Source organism: Nesoenas mayeri, assembly GCF_963082525.1.
Source record: "Nesoenas mayeri genome assembly, chromosome: 3".
NCBI lineage: Eukaryota > Metazoa > Chordata > Aves > Columbiformes > Columbidae > Nesoenas > Nesoenas mayeri.
The window spans coordinates 92,974,819-92,995,732 of NC_137544.1; the positions used below are offsets into that span (position 1 = coordinate 92,974,819).

At 35.2% G+C, this 20,914-nt stretch overlaps 1 protein-coding gene across 3 annotated transcripts in view; it reads left to right on the top strand.

Moving 5' to 3' along the window:
- The window catches only part of LRPPRC (leucine rich pentatricopeptide repeat containing), a 92,425-nt gene that overhangs the window by 45,224 nt on the left and 26,287 nt on the right, over positions 1 to 20,914 (top strand). For all 3 annotated transcript variants that reach the window (XR_013921946.1, XM_080341355.1, XM_080341356.1), the window contains exons 24-27: positions 5,388 to 5,512; positions 6,163 to 6,269; positions 18,820 to 18,888; positions 19,156 to 19,246. Coding sequence is in view for 2 of the 3 variants with exons in the window: in XM_080341355.1 (XP_080197481.1) it covers positions 5,388 to 5,512; positions 6,163 to 6,269; positions 18,820 to 18,888; positions 19,156 to 19,246 (392 nt within the window). In the remaining variant the exon portion in view is untranslated. The remainder of the gene's footprint in view (positions 1 to 5,387; positions 5,513 to 6,162; positions 6,270 to 18,819; positions 18,889 to 19,155; positions 19,247 to 20,914) is intronic.

A 20,914-nucleotide genomic window follows, 5' to 3' on the forward strand; every position in this document is an offset into this window, starting at 1 on the left:
AAAAGGAAACAAAATGTCTTCAGATTTGAAATTTCCCAATACCCTGTGTCAGAAGTACTCTTAAGCAGAGGGAAGAAAACTTGCAGCTGAACTATCAAAACATTATGTTACAGAGTGTATAAACAAATATTTTGTAGTCAATGAATGCAAGTAGTTTATATTTTAAAGGGATCTAAAGGCTATAGCTGGATTGTGTTTCTTTAAAAATTATCAGTGTATTTTAATACAGTGCTGTCCAGTAAAGCATTGTGTGCTGATTTGTGATTAATCTTACATAAAACCATTTTGTTTAGTTTCTTATGTAGCAGATAGAGCGTGAACCCAGTGCCTAGGCAATTTTTCTTCTTTTGTTTTCACAGAGTTAAATTAACCTGTGATTTTGTTTGGTGTGAATCTGTAGTGCATACAAGATAATTGACTTTTAAATTTACTTTTAAAAATAGGCATCTTTTTAAATTAGGTGATACTTTTAGTGAGGAAAAATATCTCTAGTGGGGAGAGTTTTTTCTAATTTTTAGTAGCTTCATTTCCAATATTTGTATTAAAACTCTTTACGTGTTGCAATGAAATTAGGGATGTTTGGCTCTCTTACTCCATTATTGCAATTAGGAATTTGGCATCATGAGTGCCAAAGGACAAAAGTGTCTCATTTGCCCTATGGGGACAGGACAGTGATAAGATGATTTTTCGTCAAGGATCATTGGGTCGTAATTAAGTTACATTCATGGCTATTGCTTTTTGAAGGATGATTGGTAAATGACAGGCTTCATGTGCTTGGTACGGACAGTGTTCACTAGGGTTTTTTCTCTCTCTGTCAGAAAATCCTGTTGAGTCTGATAATGTAAATGTGGCATTTTATTCTGAACAAAAGAGCAGGGAAATGAGCTATCTTGTCTAATCATTCAGTTGTTTAACACCGACTTCCAGTTTAGACTCAATTGGCTGGAAAGCACTTGACATGTGAAGTTAGTGCTGTTCGGAACGCATGTTTGAGTAAATTTTAAAGTAAGTGACAGCTAAATTGTACCTAGGGAAATTACAAAGCCTTCAACACAGTTAATTTTTTGGGGAGGATTAGTTGTAATTGCCACACCAGTCTCCTTGAAGATTCCTTAGTATAGCAAATGAAGAGAAAAACATTTAGCTCTTTCAAGAGCCTGTTCTCTTCTAACAGAATAATTTTTGTAAAGCTGATTGTACCTTGCTGAATTGACTTCCCTCTACACTAACATCTGCTTCAGATTTGTAGAGAGGGATTTGTTTTACCAGTCTACCCTCCACCCCCACCCCAGATAGTCCCTTTTTTCTTTCTACCTCTCTAGTGATTTCAGGTTTGAGAGCTTTTCAATCAGTAAACCCCTTAGGTAAATTGCCACTTCACTAAAGCTTTATGCATAATGTTACAGCACTTCATTCCAATTAAAATCAATATTTGGAGTCTTATTTTTATCAGGCAGACTCTCTGGTTGGGAAAGTTGTTTATTGCAAGTAAAAGGGTTAGATTTAGTGCTGCATTCTTGAAGCAGGAGGGGAGTGGCTTATTGAAATTGAAGGGGGATGTTATATCCATGCACGTTATAGCCAGTCCTTCTACAGATCGTGTTCTGCAAACACTCAGACATCTGAGTAATTTTGTCACTTCAAATGGCTTTGTGTGAGTAAAATTGCCTGTGCAAATATTTTGGAACATTTTACCCACAGTATCTTGGACTTCACAGGCATCCTAAACAGAAACCAAATGAATCCAAAAACTTAGGACATCTGAACTCTGATGTCAATTCAGTTGAAAGAAATTCCAAAGTAATACTCTTCTGGAATTATATAAGGGCCAAGCATAATACAGTGATGACTGAGGCTCCTACTGTCATTCAAAAATAATACTATATCTTCCTTTTTAAAAGAACAAGTTTCAATGAAAGGGAAAAATACACCTAATCTTTAAGTGGAACAGATATTAGCCCTGAACAGATGATGTCTGTGAGTCACTTAAAGCTGTAGTATCTGGCCAACTCTAAGTGAACCATGGATCACTGATGTTCACATTTTAAATACTATTTTGTCCAGACTGCCACTGGAAATCAGATTTTTCCAACATGGCTATGAGTATGTCGCCTTTATTTTTTTTACTTGATCTATATTAATTAAATAATAATTTTGGACCAGGCTTTTAATCTGGTAGTGTAGTAAGTATCCTTTGGGAAGATAAAAGGATGTTTGACAAGCATAAGTTTGTACAGAAAGACTGCCAAATATTTTCAGATGTATAGTTGTTTCTTAGCTTAAAATCCTTATGTCTAAATAGCATTTTCTAAAATGTGAAAAATCTTTTTTGTGCAGTTCTTTTTTTAAAGTTAGTGAATCATAACAGAAAACATATCAAAGTGTTACCTGTACTTGAAATTCGAAGCCTACAGCAAGTTCCTAATTTTCATGGGGCCTTTCTAACAGGATTGTAAAAACTGGTTACAAAACTAGTTGCTCATACTTACTTGGAATAAATTACAGTTTGTTACAATTAAGAAGTACTGCAGATTGTTTAATAAATCATATTAACTCAAGTGCAAGCATAAGCTTGATGTTTTTTTTCTTCGCATAGCAGTAGAATTTCTTTGTAGAGGCTGAACTTTTATACCTTTTATTTTACAGCTGCTGTTGCCAGTTTTATCATTTATCTGATAAATGCTGTTCTCTAGTAAACTGTGGATGACTGCTTTGTTGGTTGAATGCCACAGAACAAATATATTAAGATTTTGAAAGATTCAAACCAGACGTCTTGTAAATTAGTGTGTAAGATACCGACCTCTTTAAATGCAGACTTGTTCAGGCACCTTTGGAGCAGTAAGTACCAGTAACAAATACAATATTTCTATTTTTATCTCAGTTCTTTGCTGATGTTTTTTCTCTGCGTATACAGTATTAATGCCTTCAGAAGTACACATTTAGAGACTAGAAAACTCTTAATGTTCCTGTTTGAATGACATTCCAATTATTTGTTCATTTATTGATAGCTTTGACCTAAAAACAGTCACTTTAATCCTTTAGGAATACAGCTGAGAAAATACTGTGGCTGTTTGAGCATCAATCTGTAAAGCTAGATTTATCACCGAAAACTTTAATTTGAATATATGTGTTGTTGTGCCTCCTTAGAAATGGAGTAGTTTTCTATAAAACTGGTTTTTTAGATGTTAACCGAACATGCATCTAAAGCAGGAGAAAAATACTGATTATGTAAAGCTTTATATCTGTCTATGGTAACTACCATAGTATTTCTCTTTTATGACAGTAATCTAGCCTGCAACATCTACTTGCAGTTTTGAAATTAACCTGTAATTTAGTCTTCACCCCAAATGACAAAAATTCAAATGACTCCATGGGGTGCCAGAAGATGCACTGTAAACAGGGCTCAGTAAGGGGGATAAGGTAGAAATCCATCATCTTAGGTTCATTTTCAGAATGTCAGTATTGCTGAACAAAATTAATTCTTTTTCTGTATTTTACTCTTAATTTTTTTCTAATATTAGCCTAGGTGAAGATAGCATATAGTAGTCTAGTTAGTTCATTCTCACAAAAAGCAAAATTTGTGCTGCACTAGAAATGCAGTGTGAGGAGAGGACATCTGAATTCGGCTTGTTTTAACAGTAGTATCTTCATTTGCTACGGTTCAGTTGATCAATAATAAAGATGCTTCAAGAATGCAAAATCATTATTTCACATCAGTTTTATTATGGCCTTCAGCTGCTGCTGCTAAGTGGGGACTCGGGTTGGGGGGGGATGTTGTGTGTGAGGTGGGGGGTTTTTTTGTTGGTTTTTGTTGTTGGTTTTTGTTTGTTTTTTTCCTCACTTGCCTACTTCTATCACACTTTATTTGGAAAGTCTTTTGAAATCTAAAATGCAGCCTTCTTGATGGTTCGGCTACTTACTGTGTTTTGTGCATGTCATCTTAATTTGTTTCAATTTCAGTTTAAACCTTTCTCTTTGAAGAATATTGATTTACAAGTGGTTCAGTAGTTGCCCTCTGTTGGTTTTGGTTTGATTTTGGTGGGGTGGTTTGTTTGTGGGGTTTTTGGTTTGGTTTGGTTTTCTGGTGGGTTTTTTTTTTCTTTGTTTTGGGGGATATTCTTTTGGTGGGGTTTTTTCTTGTTTGTTTTGTTTGTTTGGGGTTTTTTGTTGTTCGGTTGGTTTGGTTTTGTGGTGGTTTTATGCTTTTTTAGATTGAGTTGTAATCCTTTGAAAAGGGGTCTGCAGCAGATGATTTAGTTCTGTTAGTTGCACAATGTAGAATGTTAATTTATATTCGTTGTTATTTTAAGTTCCATATCTCATTGTTTTTATGGCTTTCCGGTTTTGCATTTTAACTACTTCTGGAGGTGTTACCACTGTATACGCGAAGAAAAAAGTCAGCAAAGAAGATAACAACAGCAGAAATATTGTACTTGTTACTGCTACTTACTGCTCCAAGGCTCTTGAATGAGGGCATTTAAGGAAGTCAGCATCTTGTGCACTAATTTGCTGGTACCATGAATTATATGCTAGTGCCATGGCTCTGTGTGACATGATAGCCAGCATAAAATACATTTTGCTACCCTGATACATTGTTGAATTAATTGCAAATATCATATTCTTATTTCTGAAAATATACGTTGGATTCTGGCCTTTATATAGAATGGAAAAAAACTAGCCCGGCAATTTTGACAAAATGGAAACCAATAGATGATTTGTAGCTAGTCTGTTAAGGTGTAAAACAAGCATAAAGCAATCTAAAGAGCTGTGGTTAACCCAGTTAGCTCTGGAGATCTATACTGAAATAAAAATGTTGTGGAAAAATTCTAAAGAGCTTAAAAATTGAAAATGTCTAAACAGACACATTTGGTGGTAATATAATGTGCATTTACTTACTGTGTGTAATATAACGTGCAATTGTGTGTAATATAATGTGCAATTATTTATTAACAAGGAAAATAAAACTCTTAAATGCAGACAGAAATTTCCGTGAAATTGGGGTTTTGTCATAATAGTATGTTGCAGAACTGAAGAATTTTCCTTCAAAAATTGTGTCCAATGATGAAGAGTGTTCACACCTTTGGTTAATTTGCAGTGAACAATGGTCATGCAATCAAAAATTATACAGCTAAGAGGTTTAAGCATAAATCTGTAATTATGGTTTCATTTCTGTGTCTCTCAAGCATACATGGTGTTTGTTTGTAGGAGAACTTTACCTATTATTTTAAAATAACTGTAGCATATTGGGGAAAAAAAAACAACACTCTTGGATTATACTGCTGAATGAATTTTCCTTAAAACTTTCAAGAATGAAGTGGATTCAGCATGCACTGCTCCTGCTTGAAATATTTGATTGGTTTTATTCTTGTTTTGTTTCATACCACAAGGGATGACATGCCTGCAGCTCTCGAAGCTTTAATCAACTGCTATAAGAAGTATGGTAAAATTCTTCAGCTTCATAACATCTACTGTAGACTGATAGAAAAAGGAGACGCTGATCTTCTGCAAAAGGGTTAGTTGCACATAGTCAAATGTTGTCTGGTTATATATGGAGTGTCTCCTGGAGTCTTTTCTTCCATGGTTTTTATAGCATTTCTTTCAAATGAAAAAAAAAGAAATCTTATGTGTTTATATGTGTAGCTTTAAAGCAGTTAAATGATGCCTGGGTTCTTCAGATTGAAAATTGATATTAATTTTAAATGGAGAAGAATCCTAATGTATGGATAGTGTATCATCAGGCTTTCAAAGATTAGTGCTGGTACTTGTTCCATTTACGTATATTACTATTAAGAAAAGCTTAATAGTAATACAACACAATAGTAAAACAACACATCTGTGTTTCAAATAGTTGTGCAGTTAATAAATCCTATATCCTCACTCTCTGTAAGTAGAGAATGCCAATATATAGTCTGTCTATTTTATTTAATGTAATTCAAAATATAGTGCGGGTAAACACAAAAACATTTAAAATATGCTCAACTGCAAATCTACAACAAATGGTGTGATATGTTGTAATAATTCTGTGTTTGAAAGTTTATTTCCCTATAGCTTATTCTTGGAGTTTTGTGATGCTTGGAAAATACTAGTATTAAGAATATCTAATGTATATATTAAAATGCTTCAATATTTTTAGTAAATTAATGAGTTTTATTCTCTCTTTAGTTTCAGACTTTATAAGCAGAGAATATGGTGACATGATGGCTCTTTATGATCTCTTCTTCGCCTTATTGCAAACAGGAAAATACAAAGAGGCCAGGAAGGTCGTTGAGGTGGGATTTTAACTGTAGTACTCTAATCATGCAGCTATTTAGGCTCTTAATTAGAAACATTTAAAGTTTCTAACCTTTAATTAGACTTGTTCTGATTCATGTTAATAGAATTCAATCCCAATAATAAAAACCTCGACCAGCTTTATTTTGTATAATTACAGTTCAGAAGAGAGACAGTCTTGTATGTTGAAATTGTTTCCTCACTTTTTCAAATTTGCTGTTATATATCAAAATGATATTTGCATAATAAATATCGGATTGTGGAACAATTAAATTAAACTGGCATTCCTGGGTGTAAAGTTGCTAATCCTCTTTCCGAAGGAATTCTTTGTTCTTAAAAGCACTGGAATTTAATTTGCTGCAGACCATGCTCAGATTTATTTGTAATGCTTGTCTACAAGTTAATCAGCCAAACAAGCGCTGTCTGCTGCTGTTTGGCATTTAATTTAGCATTTCTTCTCTCTCTCTCTTTTTCAGGATAGTAAGCAGCTTATAGGAAGTGGTAGGTGACAAACTTGGTCTATTTAGGATTAGTATATTTTATCTAGACTTGATTGAAATTGTGCTTACTGAAATTGATAAGTCAAAGGGGCAGCTGCAGAGTCTGCCCAGATTGTGATTATTTTTCTTCTTAACACAGTTGTATGTTTTTAAAATACTGCATAAGTTTTCTGGTTAATGTGTGGGGGCAGGTGTCTTGCAGAAAAAGTAATACTTCATCATTTTTGTGTTATATGTCTACATAACTCTGTAACCTCATTTTTTGTGTTTTTTCCATCCCGAGACAAAGTATGCTTTTTTCCTAATTCCCACTAGTATATTTGAAATACCAGTTATTGTCACTTTGGTCATTTAATAGAATTCTTGCATTTAAAAAGTCTTAACTGAAAATCTGCTTGTTTTTCTGTGGTGGAACAATACTTTCCTACCGCAGGCTGCGTGGAAATCGCTACACACAATGTTGAAGCATTGGTATTTTTGTTCTCAGAGGGCTTTTGCAGCTCCAAGTCTCAGAGTACAGAAGAATAGAAATATCAGTATCTGACAGAAGATGACACTGAGGAGTTAAGTTCTTTTGTAGGGATTAAAGCATACAGGAGAGAAAAGGATGAAATCTGAGTAATTGGAAGTATAATTAAAGCTAAATGAATAAAACTGGTACTTGGTGTGATTTAGCAGCTCTTTCTTTGACACTGGCATTTAATTTCGCAAAACTTATATTGATGGCTACAGTTCAGCAGTCATGAGTAGGATAGTAAGCAAATTATTAAATTGTTGAGGCCTTGAAACTTTTGTTATTTTCTTGATAGGTTCCAAATTATCTCTGCAAATACTCAGTATTTGGTGATTGATCATAAATTATTAGTAACCACAGCCACTTCAGCATAAATCTGAACACCTGGTAGCTGGAGACTAGTTTTCCTGGCTTTTTATACTATGTAGAGTAGGTTTTCTTGCCCTTACCAAACTTTCATGAAGTATGTTTTACGGTTTTGTCTGTGTTGGTGAGATATCTCTGCTGGTTTTAAATTGCAGAATTTTTAGGCATATAGGAATTTAACTAGGAATAGTATGTATGTATTTTACCAGTGGATAAAGTGGCACAAAATCAATTACTATATGGTGTGTTATATTTTAAGTATGCATTTATTATGTAACAATATGCGAAGTATTTTTCAAAGAAATTTTTGCCACAAGAAGGAGGAGGAAAAAAAAAATCTTAAAATTTTTCTGAAGAAGAAAATAGCTTTAATTGTTTAAAACTGTGAACAAGTTACTCTTTGCTTTTTCTGTTTGTTGGGAAGTCAAAGCATTAACAAATATAGTGTGGAAGATGGAGCACAAGGTGTATGTGCATGCTTTTCTGTAGGCCAGTGGCTTTTGAAACTGAATTACTTATTGGTCATCTGAGATTGTTTTTTATCTTTTCCTATCTTGTAAAGAAATATTCAGTAAAGGTGACCAGTTGGTGCCACTTTCTCATTTTAGACATAGATTATCTTTCAGCACATGCTTTTATCATGTATTGCTGATTATGGTCGTCAGTTGATTTTAGTGATATAATTTGTTTTTAAAAGTGTCTACAGAGTTAATAAAAAGTATCTAAAAGGGTAGTAATGAAGCTGGAAAAAAATGTCCTTAGGAACTAGGGAAATGAAGACCATGGAGGATATGGCTATTTTAAATGGGGCTCCACTCATTGGAGACCTCTGTCTACGCTTGCGCTGGCTATTTATAGAAATCTGAGGTACGCTAGATGCTTACGTGAAACTTGGTGACAAATACTGCTTTGATAAACCTGCAAATGAAAGCCCCAGCAATAAGATAATAACTCTTAAATCTTAGTTATTGGTACAATACAACTGGATGACTACAGTGGGAAAGGAAGAAGGGTAAGAGTTGAGTGAGATTATAAAAATTAGGTCAGAGTTGTGGATGTCCATTATCTGGTCACAAATGTGTTGTCCATGCATATATATGTAAGCTTGTGTTGTGGGATGTTGTCATATTGAGGAAGCTGAAAGCTCTGAGGCTCATCTGCTTGCTGAAAGGACAGCAAGACTAAGCAGAGAATGAAAGTATAAAAGGCAATGAAAGGTGAATAGAAAGGAGATGAGGCAAAGAATGCAACTGATGGATACCAGAACAATTAACTGAAGCATGTGGTAGTTTGGCGATGTGAGTCTCTCTTGAAGCAATGATAAGTGGAAGAGAAGCTGTGATTGCGAAGTTTGTGGGGAAAAATGTAGCTAAGGTCCAAGGCTTCATAGGGTTGGGTTGACAAGGTAACAGCTCACAATGTTGCTAGACTGCCTTGTGAAGCTATTGAAACTCTGTTTGCATTTGTTCTGTGACAGGTAGCTAGAGAAGAAAGCCTCTCTTAGAGACAATACCTCTAAATGAGGTAGCCTTGGCTGCCCTGTAAAATAAAAGTCTATTTAATTCAAGCTGTGCCTGAAGATACCTGAGCCCTTGAAGTTGTGCAGGTAGATGCTCTTTTGCTTTCCGCTGGGAACAAGTTCTGCCATTGGATGCTGTAGTACATAAAATTGTGTTTTAGTTTTCAGTTCTTAATTGCACCTCAACTCATAAGTTTGCTTTTTGTCTTGAGTCCTTCAAAGTGATCATGTCAAAGCAGAGTTGGCACATCTTTCTTCTTGTCCCTTACCATAAGGTCACATACCAGCTTGCTTTCCCTTTGAGTGGCACAGCGTGATTTCTGTCATCAAATGTAGCTCTGTTTCCTTAGGATTTTTTCCCCTTACTTGAAAAGGCAGTTTAATTGCCTTTTTTTTTTTTCCCTTCAATTTTGTTTTTCGTAAAAAAGAAAATTAAGTGAATACATTTTTACTTAAATTAAACTGCCTTAGAACTAATGTAGACTAAAAGAGAGAGAGATGGATTTTCAATAAATAGGACCAGGGAAAAATTACCTTCTAGAAAAGTGTTTCTTTTACCTGTCTTCTAAAATGTTGCCTTATTTTGTAAATATCTAATCAGATTTCCTCCTAGAGAGAGATCTTATGTAATTCTTTGTATGTGCTGCTCCAGAGCTCCAAGTAGTAGATCAGAGAGTCTGGAAGAGTTGCTTGGGCTAGTATGCTTTTAAATCTGGTATATAAATGGAAGAATTTTCTAGAGCGTAGTGCCCAAATCCCTCCAATCCACAGCTTCTTACCTGTTGTTGGAACTGGACAATTGTAATTCCCTTATGTCTACTCAGTTGTTGACTGCCACTTTATTAACCTGATCAAGCTGATAGTTGAGAGCTGAACAGAAATGAAGGTCATCCAGGAGAGTGGAAATGAAAAACAGAATGTTACACCACCTTGGAGGAACCTACTTCCTTCCCCCTTCCCCTGCTATTCAGTTATTTTTATTTGCATGCTGCATGGAGGTTTAAAAATTTCACTGCCCAAAGCAGTTAGAATATAGTTGTTGTCTGTCATTTTGGTCTAGTTTTAATTATTTGATCATCTCTGAATTTTCACTGAGATCTCATACTTGCAGCTGTTTTACCTGCATGATGATTGAATATTTCTAGACTCTCCCTTTTCCTTCATTTATTATTCAAGCTGAAGGCAGTTATCACAATACTCTCTGAATCTGGATGTCTTTAAGCTCATGTCCACACTTGGCTCTTCCTGGTAGAGTCAGAAGATTTGTTTGTCATTAAGTACTGTAAGAGTCCTGCAGCAGAGGTTCAAGCAAGCCATTCTACACATCTGCTTAGCAGAACTGTAAACCATGCTTTCATGAAGTAGAAATGAACACTGTAGACCTATTGCTGAAGTATGCAAGGCTTTAAAAAGGTGTTAAATCCATTTCTGCACTGTATTGATAAAATCATTACAGCTTAAACTATATGTCATTGGACAGAAAAATACTTCTGTAAAAGGTCACTGGCATTTTTAGTCAGGAGCTTATGGACTCCTCTGGTGGGAACTAGGAGTTGGTAGATACGTTCAACTGTTTTCTGTTGTTTGACAGATACTTCTTGAAACCTTTCTGGATCAGATCACATCAGCTATTAAATTAAAATTGTTCCCACAATGAAAGAGTAAAAGCTCTTGTTTCTACCCTGTAGTTTTACTGGAAATGGAGGCTAAGAGGAGATTACTGTATTTGGGATATAGAGAAAGACCTCAGAACTGTGTTGTGAATTTTTTTGGTAGAAGGCCAAACTGTATGAGTTTGCTACCACAAGAGGAACTTCCCTTGAAAATGGCAATGCATAGTGCGTGGCTTCAGAATTCTTTTAACTAGATTTTAATTGTGACACTTTTCCTCATCTTCTCTCATGCTAAGCATATAATTGATATTTAATAGTTAAATATATCATACCATATGTTGCGTATCTCAAGACATTTATATGAAGAATTGAGAGACAAATGGTTGTGAAATATTTTAATGAAATGTATTCAATGTGAATAAATACAAGAAAACGCATTTGGTGCTGAAACTCAAGACCTGACAAAAGAACTGTTTTGGGCGAGTTTAGTGTTCAGGAATATATCTATCAACAGATGTCATGTTAATTCGGGAGGTAAATAGAATTAAGCAAAGAATTGTGACATCCACTGTCAGCAGACCTCAAGATACCAGTTGCCATTGGATTTAATCTACCATAAAAACAATGACAATATTTCTACTTGATATTGAGAGATTACAACCTTCTTTCTTCCAGATTGCTTTTCTAAGAGTCTACATCATAAAATTGAGTCTTGCTGATTTTATTCTGGAGATGAACTACTGGGAGAAGGTTCTTGATTTGTGACAGCAGGATTTAGTTTATTTTTTGTAATATGTAACTTAATGAGGGTTATATCTGGTGTCTGAATCTACCTAGAAGGACTTATTTTTGGTCCTGTTAAGAAAAGAGTGGAGGTGATTAGAACAAAATTTAAATGTTTATGACTATTGAGTGCAACTTGTATTAGATAATGATGTCCTGAGATTGAGGAGTAGTGTGTAGGGAGTGTAATGGCTTTTAATAGAGTAACTGTATACAACTGAGAGGGAGGGGAAAGAACGAAGAGCTATTAGGCACGCATGCCCTATAATTACAATAAAAGACTGTATTTTTTTGTTTTACTATTGAGTCCTGTGATTCTAATAAAAGTATTATTTCTCCTTATGAAACTGGACTCTGATACAGCCATTAGTCAAGTTGGGTTTTGTGTCTCTGCATATGTGCATGTCTGTATGTGGGTTAATAAAAAAAACCAAACCAAAAAACAGTTGCTTACTAGTTCAGTGCACCTTTTTTAGAAGTTCTTAAATACTGCTTTCTTAAAAGAACCTAAATTAATATGCTTCAAATAAGCAAATTTGTTAAGGGAGATGACTGCTGAACAGGTTTCTTCTGGAAAGGGAGAGAGTAATGCGTTTGGAACGTGGGATCATGGGAAGACCTGTGCATCCTTTCTTAGCTCCAGGGACTTTATGTTAGAGAGAAGATACTACTGAGTTTTATAATGTTTTTTCATTCATTGTACAACATAAACGCACATTCCAGTGCAAAGAGCAAATATTTGCTCTGTTTTGAGTCTAGAACATCCTTGAAGATTTTGTTTTGAGCAGGTTTTTTGCATCTTTTGGATGTCACCTTTTTCCAGCATGATTACTGAAGTTCTCTTGTCTAATGATTTTTTTAAATAGTAATACTTAACTGCATAATTTATCTTTGAAATCTTACTTGTAACTATAGGATATTCCAATAGTACTTAAACATACGTCAGTCTCAGTTGTCATGAGTAAAACTAAAGTTGTAAAGCTTTTTCCTATTTTTATTTTGGTATTTTTGGAAAATAATCAAGTTACTTTACATTTTTCTCAATGTCTGCCTGACATAAAACAGCATAAATTCCTTTTTTAAGTGAAAAAAGTCAAGCCTTTACTATTTACTCAACAGATTTGAATCCTGTTCGTAAAGTCAGTGCACTGTGTAACTGACGGAAGCTTTGAGGCAAATACATACTTAAGGAAAAAACAAACAAACAAAAAAATCACAAAGCCAACAGTAAAAACTTTTCTGGTGGAGACTATAAGCTTTGTATTTTCTTATTATGAGCAACTGCTGCTTTTAATGTAAAAATGAACCTAGAAGTAGGCTAGTTGCTACTGTGAGTAATTGTAGGCAGAAAGGAGACCATGAGCTTGGGTTGTAATCACTCCCAAAAGGAGAGTTAGGAGGCTATAGATGTATGTCCCTTTATGTCTCTCACGAAATATCAGATAGTGCAGGTAAAATATCAAATATGCTGTAATTGAGTTGGTTTTGAAGGCATAGCTTGCAGTGGAACAACTCAGTTTTCAAAACTCTGATGCTGCATTAAAGTACTTGCCCTCATTATCAAACATGAAAAGTAGTCATATTCATTGTGTCCAAGATTTCATACAGTTATCGCTTGCCCAAAAGGTTGGGCAAGCGTCTGGGTCTTTCAGATGAACTCCTCATTAAGTAAATCAGTACTATGGGCGTTGGGGTGTGTTTAGTCATGTATGTTTCTGGACAAAATTGCTTAAAAAGAACAAAAACATTTACTCATTTTTTAGAGAAATTCCATCTTAGTTACAAGCAGTTTGCAAGGTTTTATTTAGTTTAGAAAGAATAAAGGGATGAGGATATCCTGCTGTGCCATCACCAAAGAAACAGTTTTTGAAATCCACAAGAGCTAAACTTCTTTCAAGGTGGAGAACGAACTTGTAGAAAAAGTATTATATCCACTGCCTGCCATATACCGACATAGCTCTGGTGTTATCCTGGTCAGACAATGACTTAAAGAAGAGCTGAGCTAGAGAGAAGTAATATTTTTTTATTAGATGGCTGATATGTTTGCAACAGGAAAGATACTTTTGACGCATGGATTATTTTTATATTCCTCAGTCTTTGGAGCTGCATCTTTTATAAACTTCTGGACTGTTGTGTACAAGTTGATGTGTTCAGAGCCAGTAATCAAAACAGTCTTTTGTGTTTCCTCTGCATCGCATTATAGTTAGCTTATTTATGTTGTGCTCTAAAGATTATGATGTAGGAAATACAGCAAAATAGTGTTCTTGTTTAATACATATGAACACATTTAAGATTGTTTAAAAATAATCTTAATGTAAATGTTTTATCAGTATTTTTTAAAAACTAATGCTTTACTACTTGAAGGTGAAGGAGTTTTTAACAAGAGGCAAAAATATAACAGAAGGGTAAGATAATTTCAACCATCTCATCTATCAACTAGACTTAGATGGCCACGTAAGGTACAAAAACTTTATATCTGCATATTCATTTAACTTTCTGTTTAAGCAATACACCTACTCTTTAGTAGAAGTGAGGACTTTTGACAAGAGTTTCAACATAGGGGAAGGTTCAAGCATAGCATACAGTGCTTATGTTGTAGGAAACTGTACAAGTAAGCTGCCATGCAAAAATATCACAGGCTTCATTGAGGCTACATGGAATTTGTTAGATTTCCATAGACGTTTTTGTGGAATCAGGGAAAAATCTGTCTTTAAATTAAGAACTTCCCATCAAATGATCTGTTTTCATTGATGCTCATGTTAGAGAGAGCTGTTAGAAATGACATACATCAGTTCTTATAGCTCTCTGTTCAAGGCTGTCTGTTTGGAGAAGAAATGCATTTTCTTGCAAGACATTGCTTTGGCATCTAAATCTCAGTAACTGGTTCTGGTACTGGTAACATAAGTCTGTTATGGCTGTTGATATAACTCATCATGAAACGTTCTTCTTCCTTTAGCAGCATTAGCTGTCTCTTATTATTACTGGCTTTTTCAGCTGCAAAGAGAGGAATTAATGGATCTACCTGTCCAAAAAATACCATCAGGAAGTGCTGCATGGATGGCATTTATAAAATTTCGCTGTTTCTTTCCAGTATGTTTGGATTGCTGATTATAGTAGAACTGTTTCCCTGAGAAGAAAATTTAAGGATTTAGGAGAAAACGTAAAACACTTAAGGAGGGCAGAGTTTAACTTGGTTGGAATTAGTGTGTTTGTTATTCACAGTGAAGTTACACTGTGGAAGGCTAGAATAAATTTTACAGAATACGTACCAAATATTTTGCCAACTAGTGCACAGTAGTGCTTTGTGGAAGAGCAGTGTTGGAAGGTTGAAACAAGAGTGTCATCCATCTCTTGTCATGTGTATGCCAAGTGAAAAACACTTCTGCTGGCTTTCGAATAATGATGCATCCTAAGCCAGTGATAGCAAAAGTGGTACTGGTTTGGGGCAGTCTCAACTCTTAGTTTTCTGAAAGTCCTTTTTGAGTAACACCACAGGGTTTCTGGTCTATATGCTGTTTTTTGTGGTTTTTCTCTCAGTAAGTTTTGTGTTTAAAGAGAAGAAGGTTCCTTTAGGCAAGTAGAGAGAAGTAAAGATTTTCCATATGTCCTTTGTAAATTACTTTAAAAAAAAATTAAAATAGAAAAAACGTATTTGTCTGTTAGCTGGAACAGTTAAAGAACACAAATGTAAACAAAACTTGAATATTTATATAATTATCTAAAAACCTGGAAAAAAAAAAATTGCCTCTGGCAGGCCAGTATTTTCCCAGACAATCTGTTTTCTTTCAGCTGTAATAGTTAAAAATTAGCTCAAATAAAAATGTTAGTACAGAAAATATTTTTCTGGTGAACAGACTCCTCAATCACTTGTCTGAAGTGACTGGTTCTAGAAAAGAGAGAACAAACGAATAAATTTCAGTTGCTTAGGGCTGTTGCATTCACGTGATTTTTGGGTGCTGCTTGGCAAGAGTTATTCTAAAGATGCAGCATATTTTTCCCCTTCTGGTTAGTTTTCCTTTCTGTATGTGAAGGTATGGAATCAGTGAGTAAATTAGTGGAGGGTTGAATGTTGAGCCTCAGAAAGATAGTAGCAAATGTGAGCAAAAATACAGAATGGTTTCTATAGGAGATATGACTAAGTCGGTGAGTTCTGCCTAGTCTAGATAAGAAACAGTGAAACGGGATTATTATATATACCACTTATGAAACTAATGTGAGATGGAGAGGATAAAGAGAAATAAATTGTGCATTGTCTTCCAATAAAGCTAATAGAAGCTAGGCTGAAAACAGATATAAAATGGTAATATTTTGGTGGTTTTCTGCAGAAGGAAGCTGAGGCAACCCTTTCCCAAAAGATCTTAAGAATGATAAATCTTACAGGGTTCCAGGGGCAGCCAGAAAAGCTCATGCGAGAGAACTCAGTGGGAACACTGTGACCGACTGAACCTCAAGTGTTTGGAAGGTGACAGAGCACTATGGGGGGAGTATTGCTGGGTTTTCTGTCACTCTGTATTCTCTTATAGGTACTGTTATGGAGAGGATAACAAACTGGATCAATCTTTGGTTTGATACAGTGCAACTGTTTTATATTCCAAGAGAATGTAAAAGCTGGAAAACCTCCATGTTTAGTTTATGTGTTGTATGACTTGCTCGAAACTCACAATAGCTTTTCCATTCTTTAAAGCAGTAAATATATTTTTAAAAATAATAAATAACAAAACAGAAAAAAAACACAAAAAACCCCATCAAGACTCAAAAATAGATTGATTTATTTATTTATTTATTAATCCATTGAAACAAGCAAGATCAAAATACTAAATGAGAATTTGGAAGAGTAATTAGAGTAACAGATTTTCACTTTTCTTTATTTATTCCTTGCATTTTTTTTATTCTGTATTTTAGTGTGCTTATTGTAGAAAGTCTGCTTCCTGCTAAATGCAATGTTTAAAATTCCCTAAGACGGTAAGGGATAAGCTACAAATATGGACTATCAGGCAAGCCCTGGAGATTTAGTTAATCTGACCTAGATGTTCTTTTGATGATTGAGACCTGCAGTATGTGAAAACACTTCTCAATTTCAAAATGAAACACAAGGATATCTGTTGTATAACTCAGCTGTCCTTGTAGTGACAGACACATCAATCATTTCTGAACAGGAGAGGATTTACTATAAAAAGTTTATAGCTTTGGAGCTGTTGTGTTCATTGGCATTCAGATCAGCAATGATATTGGAAATTGTAAGTGAATTCAGCATTTGAATTTTACCATGTCCTAAAGAGGATTAGCTACAAATGCAGGCAACATACTTTTTTCTTTTTCATTTTCAAGAGCCTGTTGTGTAAGATGTTAATTCTTGACTTAGTTTTCAGCATATTTTATGTGAAACTGCTTGGTAGCTCTTAAAAGAGCGCTGCACCAGGTACCTGTAAACCATAAATAACTGTGGGGAAAGAAACCTAATTGGGAGAACAGCAAGTACCTGGAAAGCAGAACTGTGTTTATATATACCACTTTTGAATACTTGAGAGGCCACTGTTTTTCTGTAACCCCTTGATTTGAGACTACTTTTGTAGTACAGTTAAATGCATAGGGAAGATGGTTGATGTTGAAGAACTGTGAGTTTAACATCCTTTTTTTAAAACAACCGTACAATGATTGCATAAAATGGTTTGGCTTATCGGTAGGATTATATGACCTAACATACTCTGTAGCACACTGTTTCACACATATTTAGCAGATTTTAACTGGCTTGACTGAAGATTTGCATGCTGGTTTTCTTGTGTATGCTTAATCATTGCAGAAAGATGTAATAGCAATAATTTTGCACTTGGAAAATACAGGAAAAGGAAATTCTGTGTTAAAAAGACAGAAGGCAAATTGACTTTTTCAATGGTAATTGTTTTGACTGTTTGGAACTGAGACTCAATATTTCTCAGACCTTTTTGTTCAAACTACCTCTTCTATGCAAAGTGTTGTTTGAATTTTGGAAGCTGCACTTCATGTTTAAAAAGTAGCAACTTCTTATGAACAGCTAAAAGCCTTCAAGAGTCAAAACACAGGTTTCTCTATAGGGATGAACAGGCGTTTCCTTGGAATCACTTTGAGCTCTAGTAATGTGAATCCGGACACCTGAAATGAAAGCAGAGTCCTCTCTGTAAACGATGCTGGTGCTAGAACAAGAGAGTATAAAGCAAATTCAAGGACTCTGTGGGGGGGGAGGAGGCTGAGAGGTGAAAATGATGGATGCTTTGCCCACAGTCTTTTTTGTATCTTTTTTTTAGATATGTCAGACACAAGTACTGGCATGCCTGTAACATGTTTAGGAACTTTGGATTTTCCCATGTTTAACAACTTCTTTAAGTGGAGGAACAGAAACTTTTATTATGGTCTGTGGTGCTGAGAACGCACAATGTGTTAGTCTGTACCAGATGGAGTTCCCAAGGACTGAAACCTTTTTTGAGAATCTGTATTCTGTAGCTGTAGCCCATTTGAAACAATAAAGAAATTAATAAGTAAAGGCGCCTGGGAAAACTATGGCGTATTAACCATCATACATCAGTTCTTCCATGTACATACTCTTAAGGGTAAACCTTTTTTCTGTTCTGGGCTGGAACCACCTCACAGTTAGTACACCTGGCATCTGCATTGGCAGCAAGTTACAGCTGTAACAGGTACTGCTCTGTAAATAGCTGGTTTTCTTACTGAGCAAGAGAAGTCACTCTCTAAAAATAGTATTATTTTTAGGTATTAATAGTCATAAGAAAATGGCTAATATTAGCAGAGAAAGAGTACCAAAATGGTGGTGTTGTGGTTGAGAGGCATGGTTTTCTAGTTGCAAAGATGTTACAGTGGTGTTGAATACGAACACTTCATTGTGAAGACAGTTTGGAAATGTTTGGTATAATTCTCTACCATGAGTAATACAATTGATTACCATGGGTAGTAGCAATAATACTCTTATTACTGTGGTGATAGAAATGATTTAACATTTCACTTTATCTGAAGTGTATTTTCAATCAACTCTCTTGGCAGTGTTCAACCAAAAAGGAAAATGTCTTGAATAAAATGACTGCAATTTTTAAGTCTGTCATAATTGCAACCTAACTTGATTATTTGTGAGCTTGTGGTCTCATTCATGTTTCAAAAAGTAAACAAGAACTATGAGCTTTTATTATGAGCATATGTATTATGTTTACTTTGCTTTAGAATGTTCCATGTGAAGTAATGTGTTTTTCTTCTGGAAATATTTTACAGACTCCTGGCTTTAGAGCACACTCTGGAAGGTTGCAGTGGTTTGCAAAAAGGTGTATATCAAATAATCAGGTATGTGGCTCATATCATGTCTTCTATGTAACTGTCATTTTATTCCAAGAAAGATTGTTTTGAAATATTTCATTGCATGATTTTTATGTTTGTGAAAGGCCGAGTGACAGGCTGATGAGGTGAGCTTAATGCTCTGTGTAAATGCTGGTGTATACTTAAACAGAAATATTATTTTAGCTGAATGCACACAGCATGTAAGTGCACATATATTGAAAAATAATTGTTTGGCTGAGACATAACTGTATTTTTCCTTCTTTCTTTTTAAAGATGGAGGCTTTGGAACACTTGGTAGAATTAACTCAAAATCTATTTGAGTGTGATAGAGATGAGATGTACTACTACCTGCTCCAACTCTGTGGTAAGTGAGCTTGTGATCTTTTTCATGTTTTCTTTTGTGATTGGAGACAGGAAATAACCCTGAATTAGAGAGGAGTTTTATACTGATATGCAATTAGCCTTGATATCATTTCTGAGATACCTTGCAGGAGAGAGAGTACAGGATTTTTTTTTACCTGCAGACCTCAACACTTCAATAGAACTTCTGTAGTACAAGTCTTCCAATCCATGCTATTGTCTCATATCCTAATTTGAAAGTTTACTCTGCTTTGTCTTTTTGTATGCTTCAAGGAGAAAATCTGCTTATTTGTTATAATCTTTGATAAAGATCTAGAGCCTCCTGTAATTGGAACAGTTTTTAAAGTCTAGAAAAAACATTTTGTGTTTAGAGCACTAAATAGTAAATTGGGGAATTAAAAAAGCATTACAGTGAGTGCTATGTACTTTGGTAATGTGTATGTATATATTAATGAGCCATTACAGCAATTTGATGTATTTGGTCATGGAGAAAAATTTCATTTGAGCTTGAAGTAGTGTTCCCCATGTATATTTTTGGTTGACTAGAACTAGTGATGTTTTAATGCTAAATAAAATACTATTCAAACCCCCTTCTTTTCCTATGGTAGTGACAGGGGCTGCTTCCTTGTTGCACTTACCAGGAGCAGAAGCAATAAGTACTTCCACAATAAAGATGACCAGAGACTCCTTGAGAACTCTGTTGCTTTTCATTTCCTGAACAGCCTCAGAAAGCTTCAAAACCTCAGAAAGCTTTGCCCAGTTCTGGCTTGCACATACTGGTTCGCCATCAAAAATCAAGTAGGCCTGAAAAGTAATCTTGTCTGAACAGGGAGGAAGCCTTCCTATTTCTGCACTCATCCTGTTCACCTCTGCAGTGACTAAGTCTGGCTGTGTGCCTGCTAGGAAGAGTATCTAAGAAGATAAAATTTATCAAGTTCTGTCATGCAAAATCTTCAGTCTTCTTTCAAAAGACAAAACCACTTCCATCTATTCAAAGAAGTGGAAAATGTTTGTGGATGTCCCTCACCTTAAAATACAAAACCCATGTGTATACCTGCTTTCCACTATTTTAGATTATCTATCAAAGCTGCCGCATGCACAAGTACAGTAGAGAGTTGTCTGTGCACTTAAGCCTTAAGTTCAGATCTGCTCAAAACTCATCTTCTTTGACTTATGCTCTTACTTCATCTGCTCTGGCCCCATGCCTGTATGGGTGGCTGAATTTGCTCTAGTTGTCAGCACCTCTTTTAGAGTTGCGAAGCACCAAACTGGACATGATAACTCTAGATGTTGCCACATTACTGTCAAACACAGGGATAAACACATGAAAAAGTGTTAAGACATTTCCTGTCCCACTCTGCTAACTGCATATGAATCTGCTTTAAAATGTTATATGCAGTATTTCATCCTTAAAACCAATTGTTTTATTAGATCTTAGGGTAGTCACTAAGTTTGCTGCTTCTTCTAAAAAGCTGAAATGATGCCAGAACCTTGTTGAAAGTGGGCTTGGATCTGGAACCTGCTCAGGTACATGTCAATGTGTTTTCCTAAACCCCTTGCTGTTCCTGGACAGAAGAGAACATTGCGTTGAAATATTCCATTGCAATATTGTTTGCAAAGCAGTATATACTGCTTTGAAACACCAACTCCAGAGAATATCCAAGTGCGTCAT